Genomic DNA, 25,370 nt, shown 5'->3' on the forward strand with positions numbered 1-25,370 from the left:
TCTACAGTGGTCTTGGGAGCGTGAAGACAGCGTGGGGTCCGGTCATAGGCAATGCAGCTGGGAAGGAGATATCTGCCCAGGGTTTCCAGGAGAGGCATCCTCATTTCCAGCAAGCTCCCACATCAGGGACAGCTGGGACATGCTGGCAGAGCAAGTGACCCACCAGCCAGGTCCCTGTAGGGAATTCACACACCACAGCACAAGGGAACCAAGGGCACTTCTTTGCACCATGAGATAAGCAGAACTAACCACCTCCCGGGGTTCCTAGCTGTGAAAAGTTGCCTGAAGCAAAGCATAAACCTGCACCTAGAGGTGGAACGCAAGGGGAGAGGACCAAAGAGCCTGCACCAAGGACCTGGCTGGGCATGGCACAGGGACTCGCTCACTCATCACTCCGCAGCATGTGTGCAGGAGATGATGGGAGACACCCAAAAGTAAACCAGAGTGATAGAAAAAAATACAAAGAAGCTGCTTATATGGGGGACTCCTGAGAAAAAAAACAGAGGCAACATGTACCACTGGAAGGTATCAGGAAATGAATAGAGCACGTGATAAAGCAGGTAGGATCTTGGGAGATGTGGTAGGTTAGGGATGGGAGGATGTCACCTTAATAACAGATTTTTATTCTTTTACACATTTGGTTATCGCTTTCTTCTGGCTTTTTTGAGCTGTAAATACTTTCAAGCTGAGTATTTGTTCACCCCAATGAAAACAGTTTTTCCCATGATCACAAAACCACAGCAGCTCCTTCCCAATCCCACACCTAAAACAAAATAGAGGCAAGGAATAGAACGTTTCTTGCAGAAGTGCCTGCTTTGACAAACAGGCTGTTTCCCACCACAATCAGCAGCTTTAATATACAACCGTGGGAAACACAGAAGTAACTCAGCTTCACAACAAAGACAATTCTTGACAATGCTCCTGGGGCTTCCCAGGAGAGTTATTTCCAAACAGGACAGACCATTTGGGGAAAAAAAAAAAACAACACAAAGGGCTGGAGGGGGCTTTCATTCATTATTCCTTCTCCACACCACAGCATTCCCCCACAAAGCCACACTGTACCAGCAGATTCCCCATCCCTGCCTGCAGCCCAAAAACTTCACTGGTTGCCCCATTTATCTTGTGCTTCAGCACAGAGAAGTAGCTAAGAGATTAAAGAAGCTGTGCTGGTTTTGGCTGGGACAGAGTTAATTTTCATACAGGCATTTAACCTTTTCTTGTTTTCTCTCCTTTTCTCATCCAGGCAGCAGAAAAACCTGGGCCAGTGCAGCCTGAGGAGGGCTCCTGCCAGTTTGGCAGCTTGCAGAAGGTCACGCTCATCTGTCGGTGCAGTCACGGCTCCAACCGCAGCACAGACACCGTCTGCCCCTTGAAACTGCCTGGCAATATAGAAGAGCAAACGTTAAGTGGGAAAGGGCTACAAAGGGACTTCCCTGGAGCACACAGGCATAGCCCACTTTCCTTCTGGTGATGCTGAGAAGTCACAGAGCAGCTGCATGCTGCTGTCCGTGGGTGTGCAAGCACGGCCACACACAGCTCCTGCAGTCCTCCCTTCCCTCTATACCACCCATTGGCAAAGCTTTGGCTGCAACGCTCCTGGGGAGTCTGAGATCTGTAAAGTTTATTATTTTTTTTTTCCCTGAATCTCAGCAGTATCTGCATCCCAGGAGGACAGGAGTGTCTTTAAGACAGCCTCCCCACCCTGAAGGAGCAGTACAGCTTCTGCTGGCACAGGCTGAGCTCATTGCTATGCATGGTACATACACAGTGGGGTGACCCAACCAAGACTTCAGCTTCAAGGTCTCATCGCATCTGCATCACGTCTGCCGTTAGGATAGATTTGTTCAGGTAATTTGAACGTTTGGCCAGGAACCAGGTATTTCCTCAGTAAAGTGTGATGAGGCATCCAGAATGGCTTAAGAAGTGCACAAGAGGACTATAAGCCCACATGAGCCTCGATGCATGCAACTGCTGCTCCAGAGCAGCCACTGCCTCCCACCTTCCCTGCCCCACTGTAGATTCCTCTGGCACCAAGGACCAGTAAGAAAAAGGTGACACCAAATCTTGGGGGTTTTTTGGTGCCCAGTCAACAAATGGAGACTCATCTGGGGACAAGAGCAACTACTGTCCCAGAAGAGCAACCCAACATCTCACACCAGGCTTGGAGCACCTGCTAGTGCAGAAACAACCCCCACCCAAGGAGACCGAGCTTGTGCCACTTCCTCATGATGCCATCACCTCCAAGTCACCAAGGATGCTGCCACTCCAAAGGATAATATTGTGCTTTAATGTTTGAGAGACAACGGACTTCTACGTGGTACAACAGCAGGCTGTACGTACTACACATACATACACACTGGTTGTAGTTAAAGCTTGTGTATTTGAACAATACTAATGTTCCAAAAAATGCACCAAGTCTTACAACAACAAAAATGTGAACAAAATCCAAGGCCACAAGTATAGAGAGGTATGTTTTAAGGACTACAGGTCACATGGAAATAAAAACCAGCGGTGGTGCAATGCGAACTTTATCCTGAATAGATAAGTGGTTAAAACGCAACCTTTTCATTACCTCAGGAGCAAGACAGTGCTCTACCGAGACTGAATTTCCAAACTAAAGCAAGCAAAGAGAAACAAATGTACTAGTGTGTGCCCCTTCAGTCCTCAAATTCTCCTTCCAGTTGTTCAGCTAAAAAGAGAAAGAGTTTTACTCTGAACTTCAGGCAAGAAAGATTTAAGGCTTTTCAGCTAGATATTTGAAACATACACTGAACTGAAAAATGGCAGTATCTGCTCTCAATCACTTAAGGAAAACAAATGCCATAGAGTTAGCGTATTTTATAAATGTGCAACACACAGCTTGTTTACACTAGCAGACAAACACTTTCATAGCACCTAACTCTACAGAATCCAGGACAGAGGGTATTATAAAAGATTTTTCCAATAATGCTGTGAAGGTCATCAAGGTAAAATTAGAGTAATTAAATGCGTGATGTTGTTGTTCTTGAAAGCTCTTTAGACCCAATGGAAATTTGACCAGACATGATTTTCATTTCATTTCTAACATGGGTTGAAGCAAGAGACAGGAATGTTGGTAAGATCGAGCTTGCCAGACGAGGAACTGCCTTTTAGGTTAGTGTACAGAACATCTTGGATTCATATTCGGCAAAGCAGATATGACTATGGGAACCTGCATTGTGGGCATCTGACACTCTGTCTGACATTTTATTTTTTAAGTTTTGCCTCCTGTGTTTAGTTTGAGGAGGGTGGTTTTCGTTTGCCTCATGTTTTCCCAATTAAGAGTTACAAAACACCCATTAAAATTGTAACAAAGTATAAGAAGTTCAGCCAAGTCCAGCTGACCTTAACTTTCTGTACCAATACTGCCACATACAGAGGTTGCCACATACACAGAAAAATGTAGTTTAATTCATTTTGATGGCCCTGGAAATGCTTTTCCCAACTCCTCTTACGAAATAAGTTGTTGTCATTTCAGGTTCTTTGCCCTGAAATGACCTGCCGTCAGGCAGGAGAGGTACAATGTGCTGTGTTCAGGATTTCAGTGCTCACCTTTGGTCCAACATTTATGAGATGCAAATCTTGAAATGCTTGAAAAGAAATCTTCATTTACAGATTATCAGACTAGTTTTAGCTTCTCAGTCTAACCCATGGAAACCAAGAAGGAAAGCCCAAGATATAAATATTATTAAAAACCTCTTTGGACATCTTAGCACTTTGCAGACAGACTCTGGGGTTTTTTCCTCCCCTCTGTTAAAGTTTGCTTAAAAATAGTAAGAAACTGACAGTTAAAGTGGTCAGACATTCTGAGGCACAGAGAAAAAGGTGCATAAACCCCTTTATATTGAGATAAGACTGTGCCCCAAATAATTTAGAAGTTAATTCCCTGCATGTTAAGAGGCTAGGGAAAATGTGTTTTAAATTTCTCAAACAAACAAAACCCACACAAAAAAGGAGGGTTAATACTAGCAAGAATATAAAACATCACCAGAGGTAACATCTCAAAGAGGTATAACATACATATCCAGATACTGAAACAGCCACTGCAGGACTTGTAATAAAATATAGTCAGAGATAATTCAGGACCATCTTTTTCAGCAGAGGTACAGTATTTGCAGTATAAGTGGTCCTACAAGGATCCACAGCCTTTCAGCTGTTTCCTGTGCTGCTCCATATTTATTCTAATAAACATAACTATTTCATAAATATCCATTTCACTCCCAAGCCCCACTTTTCTCCCAACAGCAGTATATTCTGCATTGTGGATGGACAAACATTTCTAAAACCCTATTTGTAGCTTGTAATTCTGTGACATCAGCATCATTGGAAGCCCAGGAGGAGCCTACCTCATTGTTACATTTATCACTTGCCATCAGAAGTCTTTTACTGCACAAAGACTATGACAACAATTCACAACGATTTAGTTTAAAAGTGAGATGTAGGAACAACTAAGAACAGACAGTGACACCAGACAGAACAATCTCCAGAGTGCATTTAGAGAATAACACAGTTTCAGCTCCTGATGAGTGTCAAGAATTCTTCACGGGTCTTTGGATCCTCCCGGAATACCCCCAACATTGTGCTGGTTACTGTTTTACTGTTCATTTTCTGTACCCCACGCATTACCATACACATATGCCTAAAAGAAATAAGAGGGGAGTCAATAAGTCAGACATACTCATAAAAAAGAAGTAAACCCACAGAGAGAGATGTTTCTTACAAGGTCATGTTAAATTCTGGGGAAGTGACAAAACCTCCATATCCAGAATGGGTATCTGTCAGTAGTCCCTCAGCTGTCCTCTATGGAAAAGAAAGTCAAATTCCCAGCTCCTAAGTGCTGCCTTCTCTCCTCTGATCCTAGGAAAATCCCACCTTTCCAAGGTGCATTCTGATAACAAGGACATGCCTGTTGCTAGTCCCACACTTTGCTCTACTTGAGGAAGTAGAAGGTGCACTGAGGCTGAGCACTCTGAGGCTGAACACTGAGGACCCAGGGCAACTGGTAGAGCTGACCACACTGCCAGTTGCCACATCTCTGCAGTGGATAAGGTAGCCCCCCACTTTAAATGGCTCCAACCCACCAGGCCATTTCACTGAACAGGCAAGGATCACTCCTGCCTGCGCTCTGTCTCATAAACAAGCATGGCACACAGCTACCGCAGCCAAAAATGCAACACACAACAGCCCTGCAGCAGGCAGCTGAAATCACATACAGCCCATATGTTACTACAGAACAGCTCAGAGTAACTTACGTAGCTTCAATAACCACTCCAACTCCAGCGGGCTGTAAGGCTTCTGTGATAGCTATTGCAATTTGTTTGGTAAGGCGTTCCTGGACTGAAAGAACAACAGGGAGTTCAGACATGGTGTTAAATCTGACTACCATCAATGCACCACCGCCACTGTCTAGATAGCAACATTGCATCCTTGCTGCTAGGTGTGCCTATTCCCCACCACCACAACACACACACACAAGTACTGCTCTTCCTAAATAAATTTTATTGGTACCAAATCCTATCTTATGTTTTGTATCCTGGAACAGACCTTTTATTTGCTTGTTTATATTGGGAGTCATTTTGCTTTACACCTTTGCAGGAATTGCATTACCATGATTCATTATAACAGCTCTTACATTTCCTATTATGCAGTTAGATTTTCTCACTTCTCTGTTTTCTTTTATTTTTTATGTATTTGCTCACTGGCTTTACTGCTGCACTATTCATTCCCTACACACAATTTCTCTTTTTAAGGAAAGGAAATGGAGATTAAAAATGAGCAAATTAAGAGAGTCTATTGGCCTGCAAAGCTTTACTTCCTGCAGCTCTAGCACCCTCTATTCACCAGTCTGACACCTAATGGTCACTAAGACTTCTGATGCCCAAAACAGGCCAAATTAACTGCAGGACAACGAGAGCAGGCTGAGCCCAACCCAAGGCCTCAGACCCTGCAGCTTCCTCCACTTCTTGGGAGCAGCAGGCAGGCAGCCCATAAACATGGCAGCTCTCGCTTCATCTCTTCAGACGACAATTCTTGAAGTCATCTCTCAAATTATCTGTAGGAGAGTTCATCTCCAGCAGCATCCAACTAGTTTAGTTATTCCTGGCAGCTGTATCTTGTAGCACATTTATCCTCTGAATCAGTTACTGCCTACGTCTATTTTCATAGCCAGATTTTACCCTTCACTGGCAACGTAGAAGCTAAGTAAGATGACAGATGTGAAACACCTGCTCAAGAACAGTGTTTTTCTTCACACTAAAATTCACACAGCTATAGTCCACCTACAATTACGAGTACCCTCAGCTGGCTAGCAAAGGAGTGCACACAACAAAACCAAAAATTCATCTTTTTACCTTGTAATCTTCTGCTGTATATTTCCACAATCCTAAAAGAGAAAAGAAAAAGACAATGTTATAGTTATTCCCATCTGATCATTGTTTGATCTTCACAATTAACTTGACGCTATCAAAACAAGACCACTGTACTGATCCGTGTCCTTCCTGGAAACCCATGCAACATCATGCTGCTGCTCAGCCCCTGGCTGGCATTGCTCAAGGACTTCCCTTAGCCCATCACTGTGTTTTGCCACAGGTTCCCCCTACCTGCAACCCCAGAGACTATTTCAGGGGCAAACCTGTCACTTCTCCTTAGAGCTTCTTCTGTTGGCTGTTACTTTTGAATTATCTGTACCACCACCCACCTACATCACAGAGTTGCAAGGTAATCCATGCCCAAAGACTCTCTGAACGCTAATCCTTGAGCTGAGGTCTGACTACCTCCTTTTGCTTCAGTCTAAACCAAATGCTGTTTTAAGGACAATTCAGATATTGGGATTCCCAGAAGGCTACTGAAATTAAGCAAGAGATGTTTTGGACTCTTGCATTTAACCACAAATTTAACTAACAACAATGAGACAGAATTGTTTTCATTTAAAACAGACACTCTCCACCCATATATCACACCATCCTTCACATTTCAATGCAGGGATGACCTTAATGCTCCCCTTGAACATGACTTCAGATTTAAGCCATATGTGGGGCAATGCAAGTGATACTACCATCATTTATCGCCACAGTACTAAAATCCACACCTTTAAGAAAAGTCTTATAAATAAATGCTCTGTCCCTCAATGGATTATTCATGCCAACCTCAAATGCTTAATTACATGTCAAGTGGCCATGTAAAGAAGTTGCTATAGAAAGCTTCAATACCCATCTGGTCAGACTAGACAAAAAACAGACACTGGCTGGCAGCCTGAGGCATTAGTTACAAGAAATATTTCTGACAATGAGACTTGTCTGCTGTTTTGGAGAGAGAATTATATGCAGAAACTCCCCTCCAGAAATGAAATGGTTGTGTTATAGCTATTCTAAACAAAGCCACATAATATTTAAATACATGGGTAGGAAACGAGCTGATGCTCAGATACTTTTACACTGGTGCTGCATATAAGAAGTCCTATAAGCATGTTTATGTAAAAACAGTTACTTGCATTAGCATTTTCAAGCCTGAGCTTAAAATCCAAAGAACGACGTTTGTTTACTGAATACAGGTCATCCCCAACTACAGAAACCCACCACATTAGACTAATCCTATTACAAAAGATTAGGCCTACAGTACCAATAGCCTCACAAATCTTTGTTTGAACACTGGTTGCATTATATAGGGCACGAAAGGGAAGCACTATTTGACCCACCAATCTCTTCACGGTAAGCACTCAAAAGCAAGTCAGGACTGAGAACATTTTGTTATACAAGAATCTAATCTTTTCAGTATTGCAGTATATGGGAGTTTTACCCTAACTTGAAAAGAGGCGAGATTTAACCTCTCAAGCACAGAGCAGGAAGCCTTGCACATATTCCTGCATGCTTCTATACTAAGTAGTAGGAAAATTGTACACTTCTAGCACCATGTTGCCACTTGCATTAAAAATCACCAAAGACAGTTTTGAGCTCCTTTTTACATCTGCAATTCAGAGGTAACTAGAGACCAGAGCAAGCACAAATCAACTGATGCATATTTCAAATGTGATCCTTAATCTTGCATTCAAGCCCTGCAGAAATGAAACCAAGGACTAAAGACGGTCTCTTCAGGAAGGATGTTCGCCTTCAGAAACCCAACTCAAAAAAAATCACTGCACCACTTAAAAAGATCCAGCTACATGAGTGCCAGCCAACACATGACACAAGCCATGAACTGCCACAAAGACATCCCCAAGCATAAGCAGCTACAGAAGGCAAAGTCTTTCGCCCAGCAACTGCAGTGCTGACAGCTCAGAACCTCATCCTACAATTTCAGCAGTTAGGTACAGCCACAAAAAGCATGTAGGAAAAAATTTAAATGTTCAATTGCCTGTTTCAGCCTTTTAATTAGAGCAAAGTCCCCTCCTATAAGCACTGCTAGAAGACTTAAAGATGACCACCCTGTAACATGAAGTTACATTAACAAAGTTGTCAGCTCTGAGGGCCCTTCCACTTCCAAACCAATTTCACTGTTGTGCAAGCAGCGCACAGAACAGAGCTGACTGACTTTAAAGCATTTTAGTGTCATACCCTACATGTCTTACCTGCTAAGAAAACCCAGCAGGCATGCAGATTTACAAGGCTAATTCTTATTAGTATTATTGGAACTACAGCAAGACTAACGGACATATCAGGGAAAGTATAAGCAAAACCCATGTGGTCTTTCTGAACTACAGCCAATTTTTTAGATTCATTTCTCAAAAGAGACCCTTCCACTCTGGTCCCCAATAATCTGCTTACTGAAGGGATCTACCATGCCCTTCCTCACCAGAACTAGAAAGTGCCACTTTATAACAAGATTCAGTGCAACAACGGATCCAAGGGCACTTGCTGTGGAAAAAGCTATTTTACATAACAAATGGATTTCTCAAGTGTATCATAATTGCTTTGTTTCTTAGGCTGAACCTTATCTATAAAATATACCCCATGGCTCTCTCAGCAGGTCTCCAGTGAAAGAAAGAAATGCCAAATTTATTTGAAGAGTCAGATAACAGATGAAAGCTTTAGATTCAATTTCTATCCATAGAACATGTTCATTTACAGTTTGGAAGTTTGGGATTTTTGTTCTTATCGGTCAATATACATGCAAGTAGTAAATAGCTAGAGATCCCCACTGGTTTTTGTGGCCTGCCTTAGAACATGACCAAATTCTCTGTTGTTCTTCCTTCTGTGCTCCCCCGCAGACACCAATGCTTTGCATGAACGTACAAAAGCATTACGGCTCTACTACAGTCGACTGATGTGAATTAACACAGAGCTCTAAGACTTATCTGTCCTCTCCACAAAAAAACATAATGCCGAGGATTGGTCTAAATCCAAATCCAGGACACAAAGTGGGCTGAGCTTTAGAGGGGAACCAGATTAGAAAGATTAGCACAGTTAGCACAGCTTGGAATCCTTTTTACAAATTAGCATCACTTTCATTACATTAACACTTACCTAGCAAGCTTGCTGAGGCCAAGTACTTGTTTGTTAGGAAGATAGCCAATATGTACCTAGACAGAGGAGAACAAACCATTAACAGAATCAAACCCACACTTCCAAATACGTATGAAACTCATGCATAGAGAATGAGATGTGTATTTGCCCCAGAACTAACTCTGGAACAGTCCCAAAGTCTTAGCATGTGGGAGGAACATGCCACCATGCAAGCCTGAAAAATTGTGGAGCTAACTGAGACTGTAAATGCCTGGTGAGGTCTATGTCCTGGTGAAGAATAGGTCAGTTTTCTGAGGGGGGGGGGGAGAAAAATCACAACTCTTCAAGAGTCAAGGCTTATGTTCCAAGTCTCAGGAATGCTACAGAGTACTACTACATTTGGGTACAAAAAGCAGCCTATTACTCAGCACAGCACTGTTCGTCTAAAATAAACATGCTTTACTTTCAAGACCTAAAACAGATTTAGGGAGTGGGAGGGAGAGGGACTGTACTTTACTTCCAGTGAAAGATCTGATGGCCAGAAGTACTTAGCCACCAAAATCAGGGTCCACTTACTGATTTTTTTTTTCCCCTTGCTTTGGTAGTACCATAGACCACTGTATGATTAAGTCAACTTCCATCCTGCTCGAATACGGATTTGCTGAACATTCATACTGAACACGTAGTTGCGCTAAGTTGGAATAAGTTCTTTAGTAGAAATGAGCTCAGATACAAAGGTAGGGGAAAGCCATTTAGCTTCTTGTTTTTAGAAAGCAAGATAGGCTACTGAATTCAAGTGGGTTTACAGTTATAACAGATTATAAACCAGCATTTGTGTTCACTGTACCAGAGACTTGAAAAATTAGCCAAGATACAGTAGGGGAGTGTCAGTGTAGGATTCCGTCTTAGCGCTTTGCCTAAAGGCCCCATCTCAGAATCCTGTATTGCTGTACCTGCAGTTAGAGGTACCACAGTGCACCTAATTACCTGGCTAACTTGCTCATTGCTATCACTTCTGTTGGGTAATCAACCCACTGACACCTGAAAAGACATGAAACATTTCAGACAAAGTGAGAGACATAACTTAGAAATAAGCGCTGAATCCTGTTCCCCATAGAGTATTTTTGCGAATGTCTTAATATCATTTAAGATAGAACTGCAAATACAAGACCTACTGGTCAGTGTTTGCAGCCTGTTTGATGTACCCAACAGGAGAATGGTTAGTCTGAGAATATTTAGAGGCATACCAAGTCATTTAGCAGACCATTATACGAGCAGGACCGATTCGGTGTTTGCGAGGAGATTTCTCCAAACCACACAGCCTAAACAGCTAGATGTAAAAAGAATGCATATATTGCCACAGGAGTAACGAAGAGAATATACACAGTACGTGTAACCAAGAATAACAGGCAAAATAGAAAGCTTGCACAGAAAAAGAGGTTACCGTGTTTTCCAGTATAAAATACTAACAGTAAGAAAAGAAAGCAGATGAAATTGAGTTGACTCAACTAAATAAACAGCTGGTTTGTGTTCGGGTATTTTATTTTTGGGAGACAGTTTACTTGGAACATATGTGGTACTGATCGAATTTTACAGACAACAAAAGCACTTGCTACTCTCTGGCCTGGGAGTACTTTATGGTAGAACAGATGAATCAGAATAAGCTCCATCCTTCTGTGCTGATAGGGAAGTGAAGAGGCTGAGATCTGCAGAAGGGGCTACCCACTCTGAACTCTTCATCATGTTTACAGTGGTTAACTTGAGAATATTTTTTTTCTTTTTAAAGTTGTTGGCATCACAATTTCAACACCCTCTGAAACACCAGCCCCTTCCATGGAAGTCCCAACCTCAGCAGCCTCCTGCTACTCGATTTTGACTACCTCCTCCCTGACTGGGCTTGCTTATTTAAGGCTGGGTTGCTAATCAGAAGTTTGTTCCACTCACGGCGGGGGGCGGGGGAGGGGGGGGTGTCCCAAGGTGAATGCGCACTAGATAGCTCTGAGCCAGAAGCTAAATCCGTGACAGAGCCAGCGTGCAGGGTGAGCTGGTTTAATATCAAGATGTCTGCCCTCAAGGCTTGCTGCTGCTTCACGAGGAAGAGCTTTGATATGAAATGTCAGAAACCATTAGATTACTTAGACTAGGAAAGGTTGAGCGTTATATTTTAGGAGCTTAAATCCAAATAAAACTCACATTAAAAGGAGGTCTTCCTTATTTGTATTCTGAAGATTAACTTCTAGAATCATAGCCGTAAGCAGTAAATACTTATAGCTTTAAAAGCTTTGTAGTTACAGCTACAAAGTCTTTTACATGTACTTTAGGTCTTTTATCATGTATTCCCACATTTGTTTTGTGAGGAAGAGTTACCTTTCCAACAAATGGAACGAGGTGATGCTCACACAATGAGAACATGTCTATGTCCTTCACAATTACCATCTCATCATGATCTTCATCAAAGATGGCGTCATTCAGAACATCTGAAATTAAACATTTGCATTAAAAAAAAAAAAGATAAATGCACAAGCATGGAAGGTTCTTCCAGCCAGTATCTGAGAAAGCTTGTAGCAAGAGCATAGCTCTCTCAGAACTACAGATTTTAGGGTTGAGATATGGGAGGCAAGTAAGGAGTAACATCACAAGTATGCTTTGGTTTGCATACGATCACACAATTGCCACAGTGCAGTCGGACTACCTACGTGCTACCCCAGAAGTCATCCTATATAATGTTTTAAGTAATAGTTTGAGCCCAGGCTAGAACAAGTCTAGTCTTTGCAGAATTACTGACATCTTAAGAGCAATTAAGACCACAGCTGATAAAGCCCGTGCTGAGGAGAAGAGCACATCTCAAAGTGGGCTTCCATTAGTGCTTCCACATACCGCAAGCAAAGCTGAGCCTGAGGTTTGAGAAAAGCTAAGCCATCACAGTCGTTTCTCCAAACACTTCTACACCAGCATCACTACCTTCAAGGAGACTTTGCACGCAAATAAGATACTCTTTTACTTCATCCTGAAGCCCCCCAGCCAGCAGCTGTTTAGACGTACATAGAAGTCAAAGAGATAGAGCTGTATCCACAGACTGGGAGAGATTTGCTATCCCGAACTGAAAGCAGGCATGCATGTGCATATTCCGGCCTAATTCTGCACCTCAGAGTTAACAGAGCACTGAGGTGGAGAGACCCACGAAGATAGAAGGAAGAAGAGACAGCTCAGTAAGAAAAGGAACATATAACGTGACACTTTGCTAGACTCTGAGCTCAGTAGAACAGATCCTCAGTTGATTTTCCAGACTTAGCAGTCCCCTGACAAGTCCCCAAGCAATCCTGACACAGGTTACAGCAGATCACTACAGCCTCCGCAGACTACAGGCAGCTGGACCATCCTTGGAGAGGTTAAAAGTAGAACGGTCTCAAGTTAAGAGACCGAGCCTTTTGAAGGACAAGGGAGAAAGGCTGTCTAGAAAAGAGAGATGACAAAGACAGAGAAAATAGCAAGACAGAACTAGCTGTACAAAAGGGCTAATAATCAGACGAGAAACTCTGCAAACAAGTTAGCTTGAAGCCACACCAAGTAACTACTTGGAGTTACTTCCAGGAACCAGAGTCACATATACCACGGCCAGAAGGGGAACCAGGGTGCTCAGGAACTGCCCTGCTCCATCCATAGTGGAGCTTAGCACCTGCAGTGATGATTACACAAATCTAATAGTTGTGTCTGCTCTACTTGCCTTTATGCCTTCCCCTGACATGCACGTACACCTAATGGCCACCATCTGTTGTCGATAACGTATCATCATCATGGAGCATTTTAATTTCCTGCTTGCTATCAGCACTACACAGGTAACCCTGGAAACTGTGCGCAAGATGTTCTGCCTGCGACGCATGTTCTTTCCTGAGAACGACTGGCAACCTGCAAGACAGCGAGGCTGAACCCCAGAAGGCTTTTGATCAGGTCAGAGAGCAGGAGTAGGGGGCACAAAAGAGGCCAAGAAACAACTCTGTAAAGGCACATGATTTTGTTCTTCCAATTTCAGAGTCTAGTTTACATCAAACACTGCTGGAGAGTATTTTGATTACATGGGGAGCATCATGCAGTTGTATAGCTACGAATTCAATCAGGAATAGCCAGAACCCAAAACAGAGCAGGCTCAGAGGAAAGGGAAGGGGACACAGAGCAGCCATCTGGGTTCTTAGCTCCCTCCCACAGCACTCTGCAGACATGCCATTTCTACAGCAGAAAGGCAAACAGTGGTTTCACAAAACCTGCTACTATGCCCAGCATTATTAAAACAAAATCCAAACAGATCCACGAAGCATCTCCAGAGTGACTGCTGCTGTTATTAGACCACCAGCCTTGCCAGAAGCGTATCAGAGCCTGATGTTAGATATGGATTTACGTCAGCACATTCGCAAAGCAGACTGTTCAGAACAATCAAAAATGGCCATGTTCTCATTAAGAGTCATGGTAATGTGTGACACAGCATAAGGCCAAAGCTACAACAGAAGCTACTTCACTGTGAAGTCTCATATATATGTATAGATATGCGTATACACACTTATTCATGTATAAAACACATATTAATAGATCGTACAAACTTTAGCTAAGGAACCTAACTCTATTACTGGAATGCTGAAGAGCCATGTTGTATCATGGAGACAGCTGTTAGCCCTATTTTAAAGCTGGGGGGGAAAGAAGGTTAAGTGACCTGTGAAGTACCCACACAGCCAACTTCAGGAACAAAACGCATCCTTCTCACAGCTAAAGCAATCAAACAGGAACACAAAGGTCATCTATCCTTCTTGCATATACTCTCTTAGGCTACAGCCCAGAGTCACAGCAGTTTGGACAATGCCCCCTCACAGCCAAGCTGTACAGGTATGTAAACAGATCCATGCACCAAGAACATAACCACAGAGCTGTGGGATGCTTGGTCCTTCTCATTTATACAGGTCTCGCTAATTTTGCGCCTTAGATTTATTTAATATTAGCAGCAAGTTGCAGCCAGATCACAGACAAAACCTGCTCAGCTGCATAATCTCTGCAGTTGTGCCTGCAGCAAGGTGTGTTGATTTTAAGTCAGCACCAGTTACTCCTTCAGAAGGAGGGCCAGAGCCCATAAAGGAAGACAGCAGCTTAGTGCTAGGCCCTCCAATAACCCCTTCACAACCGCTAGATGATTCAGGGAGACAAGGTAAAACAAAATATGAGACTGAAGGCCACTACCTGTGTAAATGGCCATGGTGTTGAGAGCCCCAGTCACCCCTATCCTGCTCCAGTCCCTCCTGCTCATGCTTCACAAGCCTGTTCTCCTGAAAATAAGCACAGCTTGAAGCCTGTCTATACATCCCTATACCTCCTTCTTCGAAATCCAAGCCTCGTGTTGACAAAAGAAGAGTTAGGTAAGAGTAGCTGCGACAAGATGCTGTGCTATGTCCCACCGCGGCACTTGTTTTCAGTAATTACACAGGAGAGACTTGTTTGGCAGAGACTCAAACGCTTTGTGCAGGGAGGCAATACGATTTTATCTAACTTTGTCTGCCTTTCATTTTTTAATTTTTTTTAGTCATTCATTTGCAACAGCATCAAAGAGGGCCCCGACAAGCTCAGCCTGCAGCACATGTTCTGGAGAACTTAATGGAACTGAAAGGACAGAAGGGGAAACAGGGCCTCAGATTAGTCAGGCCAGAAGCAAAGCTGGGGACAAATTCATGCCTCTTTTCCCATTCTTTCATTCTATCTACTAGGCCATGCTGCCTGCTTCACTAGCTTGATTTCAGTTTCCTCATTTGGAGGCTCCAAAACATTTACTCTTGCCGCTCAGGGCAAGGTCTAAAAGTCATGTTGTCCCTCCCCAGGCCTGTCCCAGTTCACACAGAGCAATGTGGCTGTACACTGGCTGCATCTCTCAGCTCTAGAATACCCACCTACCCTTCTAATGCAACTGCATCTTCTCCATCCCTTCCCTCCTGTGGCACCAGGACCTTCAAAGCAAAAGCGTAGAAGTCAACAGGGCTTTTAGAGGGAAGGACAGCTAGAAGTAAATATTGCTAACTTGGTTTCCTGACAAGGCAAGGCACATGCAGCTCAGATGGGCTCCTCCTCAACAGGCTACTTTTCCTTAACACAAGAAGGAAATTCTTCCTCTCAAATGAAGCAACACTTCTACTCCCTCCAAGTACCACCTACGTACTCATCCGTATCAGGAGGACAGGACTAGCATCTCCTCTGCTAGCAAGAAGATGGGCATGTTCATACATCATCCCTTGGCCTCTCAGTCATAACTCCCCTCACTCTTTTCTTAGTTACAGCTGTGCTCAAGTGCTGCCACAAAGCCCTGTCTATAAGCCAAAGGAGACAGCAAATAACACCATTTTCATTCTCTACCACCCCAGAAAAGCTAATGGAATTTACTGCTGAAGTCCTTAAGCCTAGACACAGCATGTTAATGAAAAGCTAAGATTTGAAATAAAATATACAGCTGGGAGGAGGCAAACAAGAACAAACATTATATGTACAGTCAGGGCACTCTCTAGATTATTCCAGCTGATTTTTCCTTCATCCCAGAGTTCAAGTCCTGGTATAGAAACTTCAGTGGGCTCTTAAAACTGAACAGTCACCTCTGCTGCAAGTTAACTCCTGAAACAGAGCAGAATTATTTTTTTCCCCCTTTATCTTCAAAAAGAGTTGATAAAAGCAAAAATCAGAATTGGATGAAGACAGAATGAGAAAGACCTTTCAGGATTTTGCGTCAGAGCTGAGCAAAAAGACCTGTTGCTATAGAAACTATTTGCATGGCTTTAATGTGACACAGGAAAGCAAAAGCACCTCTGGCAACCAAAGAAGCTAGAGCCCGCCCAGCAGCTGGCTCAGTAGGTAAAGGGAATGAAGGATAGCAGCACTCTGCAGAGTAGCACTGCATCAGCTTCACAGCACTTCAGCTGTCCCACTTTTACTATGCCTGGGAGACAGAAGACTGATGTAGGTTGTTCTCACTATGCGTTAAAGTACTTCCCCGTGGTGTTAAGTTGCCTCACCACTCCACTTTAGAGAGGAGTCAGACTGAGGATTGTTCAGCATCAACAGGATGAAGGCAGCCCCAGAGATTCCCTGATACTGTTCCCTGAGCTCATCCATCCTGGCAGAGACATAAGGCACAAGGTTCTGCTGATACCCATTACACAGCTCCAGACTGTCCTCACCAACAGGCCCTGTGCTCTCCACAGCAACCCAAGTCACGGCAGGCAGCCGAGGCCATCGTAGGAATGGGTTGAGGCCAAGGGGGGGGCAGAAGTCCTATGAGGGTGGTGGGGCACGTCACACCATACCAATGCCCATTAGTTTGAACAAACTGAAGTGCAGGCTGAGGTCAGGTACCTTCTGCTCTCCTGGGAACACAGGCTGAGTTACACCAAAAGCAATGGCAGGGGACCTTGCACAAACTAGGAACAGGTCATGGTTTGGAGGATACTCCAGAACAGCAGTGCCATGAGCCAGACACCAAAGGCTAACTATTCATTAAGGTAGAATCAGCTGAGATATGTTGGCAGATACCTTTGACTGTCTTACTCAAGAAGTTCCTCTTCAGCTGAAGACAGATGTCATTGAGAGAGCAGGAAACACAAGCTAACAGCTGAAGCTAAGAGACTACAGGGTCAGAATTGCATCTGGAAGAAAATTGCTGTAAAAACCTTTCAGTTGCTGCTGGGTAAGCAATAAGATGTAGAGTCAAAACTGAAATTTTTTTTATTTATTCATGTGATGACACTACAGGTAACTGTAGTTAGAGAAAATATTCCGGACAAGAAACAAGAAAATTATTGCAGCCTTTCAGTAGTAAAAAGGTACCAGGAATTTATTATGCATACAGAGAAGAGAAGCAGGCTACAAAAACATTCATATAAAGAGAGTTTGTACTGCCACAGAAAGTTAATGACTTTGGGTTGCTAAGAAAGGGGGTGGTCTGAGTGTGCCATTTGCTTCAAGAAGTCTTGAAGAGCTCTAGAAAGACACAGCCTAAGATGCTACATTACTATTTAAATAGGCATTAGAGTTCAAAAGCTGCAGAGAAAATTAATTGAGCACTATGTGGCTTCCTTGCCATAACAAACCTAATAGGAACAAAGAGAAACCTCAGACGCAAAAGAATTTACAAGTTTGACTAATATTTCAGATTTCATCACTGCCACACCAAAGGACTAGAAACAGGCATTCAACTTCAGACATGAACACTTGCTTCAGAAGCAAAGCTTAATTCCTCAGTTACCAGAAAAGAGGTGAACCAGATGTGTAATTTAAGGCACATTTCATAGAAGCAAAGATGGAAGAAAAGCATTATTGCTATTCAACTAATTCGGGCCATCACTTGTACAGATTTGTTTATTTTCCTTACAAGACACTTTCCATGTTGCAGTGAGAGACTCGGGTTTATTCATAAGAGATCAGTTATTGCAGACTTTCAGATGAAGCTAAGATTAGGTTCTAGAAGTTGTCCTCTGCCAGGAGGTTTATTAATATGAGGGAAAGCAGGGTTACGGAGATGCTCATTAAAATGTATCAGGATTTCAATAACCATTTCAAATGTCTCATGTCATAGAAGGTGCTGGAAGTCCCCTCATCCACACCTCTTTCTGAAATTGAAACAAGGGGAAAAAAAAATCAGAGAAGATGAAACAACACTTTGGAAACACAACATCAAGAGATCAGAAGCCTTTGAGATTCAAGAAGTTAAGACATTGAATAAATTCCCAACAAAACCCCGAACAAGCTTGGTGTTACTTGAGCATTAATGCGGAGGGGAGATCATCCTGGAAAGTCCTACAGTCCTACTTCCCAACAGAAGTTTCGCTGCATTGAGTACCTGTTTCAGTATGGTAGGCTTCACGCATGTGGGGGTAGAGGTTGAGGAAAGAAACCCCCAGGAACCTTACTCTGAACGTCTCTCCCACCCTCTGGTTTACAAGAAACAAGCCATGGCCATAACACAATAATGCTGATGTTTCAGTTATTAATAGGTTAGACTGTTGCATCTATGAGAAGCAAGAGAACTAGCAGTACCTCGTTTCCAGGCAAGAATGAATAACTCACCAGCTCTTAGCAAAGGGCAGTGCTGCTGATCAAACAGCCTTGTTTGTTTAAGGCACTGCTTATTCTTACATAGCAATGCTTAGCACCTCTCATCCACAGCAAACTGAGTAGGCTCAGAAAAATTTATGAGCTTACACCAGTGTTGTCATCTGTCAAAATACCAAATCCACACAGACAAGAAGATGAAGAAAAAGAGTATTAAGGTTGCATTCTTTCACCCTTCACCATAGGAAAAGCACATAAACTAATGAGAGAGGAAAAGCAACATAAGCAATGTACACACAGGTGTTAATCTACTGTATGAGACCCAACTAGTTGTTATTTGCTTTAAAGTAAGAGCTGCACAGTAGAGTCACTTAGCTTCCAGGCAAATAAAGCATACATGCAGCCTTTCAAAACCACAGAGGTTCAGGAAGCAAAGTTACCCTCTCCCGGTATTTTCAATTTTCATTTCCCTATTAAACATGCTGAAAGGACAGCTGAACCTGCCAACATGCTTGAAAGCTAACATACCTACCAGAAAAGTCTCCCAGCCTTTATTCATTAACAACTATCACCATTACCAGCAAGTACGCTGTTTAATGAACATGCTGTTTTGCCTAGAGTGCTTGTGGATGATGAAAACAAGTTAACTTCCTACTGCAGATGCAGGTTGCTTGTTCAGCCCTGTGCCTAATGTTTCCTACGGGATTACACAATCAGAACCAACTCCTTTATGATTTACCTTTTGAAGCTAGCATCCTTGACACTCACTGTAACTGACACTGTTTCTGTAACTTACCTCTGCTTAGCGAGATTGATTCTGAAGTCTTCGGCTTCAGTTACAAGTTAGTACTGTCTGCAATCATGTATTTCCATTTATTCACTCATTTACCACATTTGCACACACTTGTGCTTTGTAGTATTTATATATAAACTCACAGACAGCATCTCCGAGTATGACATTAAGTCTTTAGTAAAAGGAGGGACAGATCTCTCAAGATAACAGTCTTTGTGTGGCAGGCAATTGCCTGAACCAAACATAACAAAGCTAAAAGGCAACTGCCTATCAACAGTCCTGCTCACCTTTATTAACCAAGAGGACAGGTTACTATTTTGCAGTGTAATTTACTCCCAGGAGTATGAAGCTGATAGATCAGACCCTGGAAAAGAAAACATGTTCTTGGATGCTCATGCAGAAGCACGGCATGAAATTGAGAAGCAGAACTTTTGGTATCTTGTCTGCTCTGCCATCCTTACCAATACATTAAGAGGTTTCTGTTGTAATGGCTGTTAGTCTACACTGATGCCCAAGTATGAGCTGCTAGTATTTTTTAAATCTGGTCTCCAGCTGGATTTTATTTTAAAATCACTGGAGGCATCCTTGCTACTCCAATGAAAGTTTGATGACTAGTACTATAGAAGTGAGATCAATACATCTGAATACATTTTGTCAAAGAAAGAGGTTGAGGCCTTTATAAAGCCAGCATTAATAAGGGAAAAGACATAATCTAGAAAAAACAAAGAGCCAGATTTAGACACTTAGCAAGCAAACGTTGCTAATGGCTCTGAAATACAATACTGACCAGCTGCAGAACACAGATAGCAAAGATGAATAAGGGGTAAAGCAGGAACACTGTTAGTCTGCACTGTTGAAAACAAGCTAGGAAATACACACACAGTGGAAGCTAGAAAGCAGAATCAGCTTCTCTGCTACTCACATAAATCTGAATGGAGAGAAGGGACAGAATTTAGATGTAACCTTCCCTACAACACTACAAAGTTAAGCTATGGAAAGTACAAAAATACAAATCCAATCGGGTGTCATGGAAGCAAAGTGACAACACCCAGGAAAGGAGATCAAATGTCCAGCACATTTAACCATGCCCCAAATGTATTATGTTCTCAGACACATGGTAACAAAAAGATCAAGAAAATAGTTTGTTCTTAAGGGTGAATTATCAATCAATCAAGGCTCAAAAAGAAAAACAATACCCATTTGCCAACTCTGTTGAAACCACGCATCAGCTCAGCAGCTTCCAAAAGGTTTATGGGTTCCTTAAGCCAAATTCCCTACTCACACCACTTGGTCATCTTCTCCTCCAATGCCACCACAGAGGACAGATTGCTGCATGGCAGGTAAGGCCATCATCCCTCACCATACCCAAAAGCTTCCAGCCACCTGACTGCACTCAAAGTGTTCACTGACAAGTAAGAGCAAGGCACCACTCAAATCACCAGCCTCTGAGAGCAGCAGGCAGCATTCAAGGCAGTCAGGTAGCTTAGTTTTGTGAAAAACCACATAACCCCCATGTACTCAATTACAGCAAGTGAGGCTCAAGCCAACCACATTAAACACTGAAGACCTCCTGCAGTGTACTTGCAACTTCACACTCTCCAGTCTTCACTGTATTTCATAGTTTGGGAATATATCTATTATATCATATTTTGTGTTCCCACATGGCAAATTAAAATGCCATCAGAAATGAATTACTTTTCTCCTGCCTACCTAAGGCAGGTATGCAAGCAGACAAATGCAGAAGGCTGATTTTAAAGCCTGTAGCTGTACTTACATTCAGTACCTTGGTTCATCTTTGTCGCTTTTCTGACTGTACAGTCTGGCAGCATTTCCACATACTGGCAAGGGTTGTGAGCTCAGCTGGAGCCAGCTGAAGACGGGTGCCTGTTGCAACACACCTTGCTTCTAGCCCTGTGTTTCTACAATCACCACCCCAGAGCTTTTACTTGAGAAACCTTTTACAAAAAGATGGGACTTACAGCTATTATAAGTGTCTGTTTTCTTCTGCCTGTTGGGGATTAAACTTGAACACACTCCTCAACACATATCCCACAAATCACTGCTTTAACCTCTGCCTATCCAGACAGTTCCACATAAGGAGCTGAATAAGCTGCAGAATAAACCTGAGAAAACAAAAGGTCAGGGCTGCTTTTTGTTGGGGTTTGGGTTGTGGTTGTTTGGGGGGTTTTTTTATTTGCTTTATGGGTGGGGGTTTTTTTGTTCTTGTGTTCCCTCCCCAACTCCCATCCTTTCTTTCACAAGTCACTTCCTGGTCTAGTTCACAGCCTGGCTAGGCAGACAGTTGTATTAACATAACCAAGTGAACAGTACATCAGGATGCCGCAACAGAGACAAACAGCAGGAGCTGCAGTCCCACAGCTAGCCTTGTTCCCAAAGACTTTGTAGTTGTTGGCTCTACGATTCACAATGTATTTAAAACTCTCCCAAGTGGAAGTTACTTCCATATCAACCTGTGGACTTGTCCTTCAGCTACAGTTCTTTCTTCTGTTTGGCTAGTAAGGGTGGGAAGACTGAAAGCTGGGCATTGTGTAAGAAGAGGTGACTAGCTGGAAAGTAAAAAGATCTCCCACCTGACACAGGAAGGAATGTTAGTATCACAGCTTCATTTTATTTCCTAGAAAGAAAAGAGCAGAGCAGTTAAAGAGTACAGCACCTAGCAGTGACACTTTCTACTCTTGGATATAATACTGCCCTCTCCCAGGTATGGATATTTAGAGGAGTAGACTATCCAGAACTACTCTGCTTAATTAAATGTATGTGAGAGATTAGGACAGACTATTCAGGTCCCAGAGAATCCACACTGGAGCAGAAGAAAGCTATTAAAAAAACTTAAGGGAATGTGCGGCTCTGCACACAAAACTGGCAGCAAGACAAGAGAGGACTTAAGATGGGCAGCAACCTCATCCAGGTTCAGCACACAAATTCATGCTCGGAAACTATCACTAAAAAAATCCTTCTGCTAGAGACTGCCAGGATGACTGAGAGACCTCCTGTGTTTTACAGCAGTAACGAGACACATGCAGTCCCCAAACAAGAAAGTTATTCCCAGTAGACAAAGGATCATTCTGTGAGACCCTGATGAAACCTCATCTCAAACACACAATGCAGCGGGACTAAAGTAAGAGAGGAAAGAGGATGGCCACTGCAGCCCAGGGCCTATTTCCAGATGTGAACCTGATAACCTGGTTTGATCTGAAAGGCAAAACAAATGACAAGGCAGAAGTGCTGTTCCTGGGGGAAGCTAAGACACAACATGGGCACATGAGTGTAAGCCGGCCATGAGTAAGTTAATGCTGGAAGTTACACACAATCTGATTTCAGAAGAGCCAACTGTAGTTTCTTTTTCACCACTCAAAACACAAAGGTCAGCCTTTAAGTTGAAGCACCACATGCTTATGGAAGAGGACTCTGACACATTAGCAGAAGCTCCTTGATGCCAGTGACCAGCATGGTTCAGCCTTTTCATTCAGCTGTTAACACCCTGATGCAGTTCTGGGGCAGGCTCAATACACCAGTGCTGTACTCCAGAGAGCAGAACACTCAGCTCCTTCCTGATTGGCATTCAAAGATCCTTGCTGACAGTATTTGCATCCCTTATGCACTAACAGGAATTTGCCTTTTACTGTAAGAGGCAGAAGGGGGAAACCCCCAGCTTGGGAAGTCCTTTTTTACTGTTTATACTGGGTACAGTCTTTAGCAGAAAGGCTAAGAAGAGAAAAACTGATGTAAAAACCTAAATTTTCAAGCAGGATTTACCCTGCCCTGGAGCCAAGAGACAATTTCAGAGTTGCTGGTGATGAGGTGAACAAATCCCACCCAGTTCCTCTCCTCCTGCCCTCAGGGAGGGCCCGCGGCCAGCAAGCAGCTAAGACACTCATCTGGGGCAGGGATGTGAACCTGGGGTACCTCTCTACATCTGCATTCACTGCTGGGACCCCGAGACGGGGCAGGGATCTCCCTGACCTCCTCCCTTCTTACCTCACTTCCTCAAGTTTCATTCCCACCTTTGAAAAGCCTCACCTGATGCTTTTATCAGCAGAACGGGACCTTATCTGAGAAAATTCAAGCCACCTATGTCTGCTAACAGAAGCCAATGTTCCTACCCCTTCTGAGCACAGCCCAGCTCAGCTGCGGATGGAGGAAGGTACAATCAACAAGTTCCTATGCCAGAACTTTAGAAGTTGACACCAGAAGAGGGAAAGCAAAAGCACTTGTTCACCAAAACCAGAAGCGCATAAGTTCACGACAGATCGTGCACTTTACCAGCACGGAGTTTAAAAAAAAAAGAAACCGGGGGAAGGAGGGGACAGAGAGACCCCGAGGTGCCGGTGTTCCTAGCGCACACGGCTGATGACTTACTGACACGGGGCACCAGGCGGACGGCACGGCATCGCCGAAGCCCATTTTAAGAAAGAAAGTAGGAAAGCCATCACCACGGCTGGTGTCAAAGCAGCAGGCTCCAGCTCCGCCGCCCCCGGCCCGGATCCCTCCCCGGGCTGACACCCGCCCACCCACCCGGGGGGAGCGCTCCCTACCCGAGATGGTCTCCTGGTAGCCCTTGGTAAAGAACTGCATGGCGGTGGCCGCCCTCCAGGGCGTCTTCAGCAGCCCCTGCCTCTCGGGGTCCTCGCCCAGCGAGCGCAGGATGGTGGTGTAGGCGGCCGCCAGGCTGGGCAGGCTCAGCTCGTTGTCCTCCTCGCTGCGGGGCCGCTCGCCCCGCCAGCCATCCCCGCTGCCGCCAGCGGAAGGGACGCGCGGTTTCTCGGCGCCCGTCGACGGGGAGGAAACGGCGGAGGGCGGCGGCCTTTCCTGCCGCGCGTACCCGTTACAGCTCCGCGCCGCCTCCATGGGCAGCCGGCAGGGCCCGGCCGGCCCCCCGCCTCGCCGTCCGGGCAGCGCGCTGCGGCGGAGCCCGTCGCCCTCAGTCCTTCCTCCCTCCCGCCGCCGTCGCCACCTCAGCCCTCCCGCCCGGCGTTACCTCAGCGCTCCCGCCCGCCGCCTCAGCCGCTCAGCTTTATACCGCCCGCGCCGCTGCCGTTGGCCGCCGCCCCCGCGACGTCACCCGCTGTGTCATGAGCCGGCCGGTCTCAGCCCGCCGCGGCGGGTGTGTGAGCGGGGAACAGCCCGGACCCGCCGGCTGAGGCGGTGGGCTGAGAGAACCGGGGGGGGGGGTGAGGGAAACCGGGCCCCGAACCGCTTTAGGGGAACCCCCTTCCATCGCTTCTATTGCGGGGAACGTGGGGAGGGCTGCTGCGGCGGGGGATGGATGAGAAGGGTCCCGCCGGGATGCGGGGCCTTGTCCTGCGCAGCAGGTCCCAACGTCGTTCTCCATTTTGTCTTCACCTTCCAGAGCCGGTCCTTCTCCCGCTGGGGTGATGATGGTGGCGCACCCCGCTCGGTAGCTCGCCGGTGCTGCTGGAACGCCGTCGTAACCGTTCGGGTCGGCGGGATGCATCCGCCGGAAAGATCCCGGGTATGGATTGACCTTCCTTCGTGACACAGTCCCTGCCACTTCGTCACGGCTGGGTTTCGGTCCCTTCCAACCCATGAGCTCTGCATTCATCTTCCTGCTGAAGGGCTGATGTGCCCCGACGTTTTCATTTTCCCACCCGTGGCTCTGGAAATGCGCCGTCTCTGATGACCGACGCCAAATATTTTGGGGTTTCCGCAGGGATCCAGCTGGGATGTCACCCCTGCCAGTGGTTTGAGCATCCTCCAAACACTTTGGGGGCAAATGTGACAGACAGAGCACTGCTCATCTCTGCCAACAGCAGCTGGCAGCCTGTTCTGCCCCAGCCCCACATAGGGTTCAAATGTTGGCGAACAAATAAATGTCGGGGCAGGTGGTTTGGGAGGGAGGTCCCCTCCAGCCGAAGCTATTCTGGGATTTTATGAGCTAGAAACTGAGTCTTAAGGTTCAGCTGAGCGTAGGGTGTATGCTCCGTCACCTCAAGGGTAACTAATATTTTATGGATTGCCATCAAAATAAATGGCCGAGATACTAAGGGACACAGCAAAGCCCTCTCTTTTCACAC

The 25,370-nt window shown here is 44.7% G+C and overlaps 1 protein-coding gene and 1 long non-coding RNA gene across 2 annotated transcripts; both read right to left on the reverse strand.

Annotated features, from left to right (window-relative positions):
* Positions 1-2,264: 2,264 nt before the first annotated feature.
* Positions 2,265-24,320, reverse strand: GCH1 (GTP cyclohydrolase 1). The gene is made up of 6 exons (XM_069783109.1): positions 23,871-24,320; positions 11,823-11,932; positions 9,477-9,532; positions 6,369-6,400; positions 5,271-5,355; positions 2,265-4,657 (listed from the first exon to the last, which is right to left on the reverse strand). Exons 1-6 carry the CDS (start codon positions 24,181-24,183, stop codon positions 4,531-4,533), a joined length of 723 nt encoding a protein of 240 aa, XP_069639210.1. The 5' UTR covers positions 24,184-24,320; the 3' UTR covers positions 2,265-4,530.
* On the reverse strand, positions 17,278-20,087 carry LOC138685368 (uncharacterized). The gene is made up of 2 exons (XR_011324587.1): positions 18,537-20,087; positions 17,278-18,079 (listed from the first exon to the last, which is right to left on the reverse strand). It is a non-coding gene; the product is annotated as an uncharacterized lncRNA (long non-coding RNA).
* Positions 24,321-25,370: the final 1,050 nt, after the last annotated feature.

Source organism: Haliaeetus albicilla, chromosome 5 (assembly GCF_947461875.1).
Source record: "Haliaeetus albicilla chromosome 5, bHalAlb1.1, whole genome shotgun sequence".
Classification (NCBI taxonomy): Eukaryota; Metazoa; Chordata; class Aves; order Accipitriformes; family Accipitridae; genus Haliaeetus; species Haliaeetus albicilla.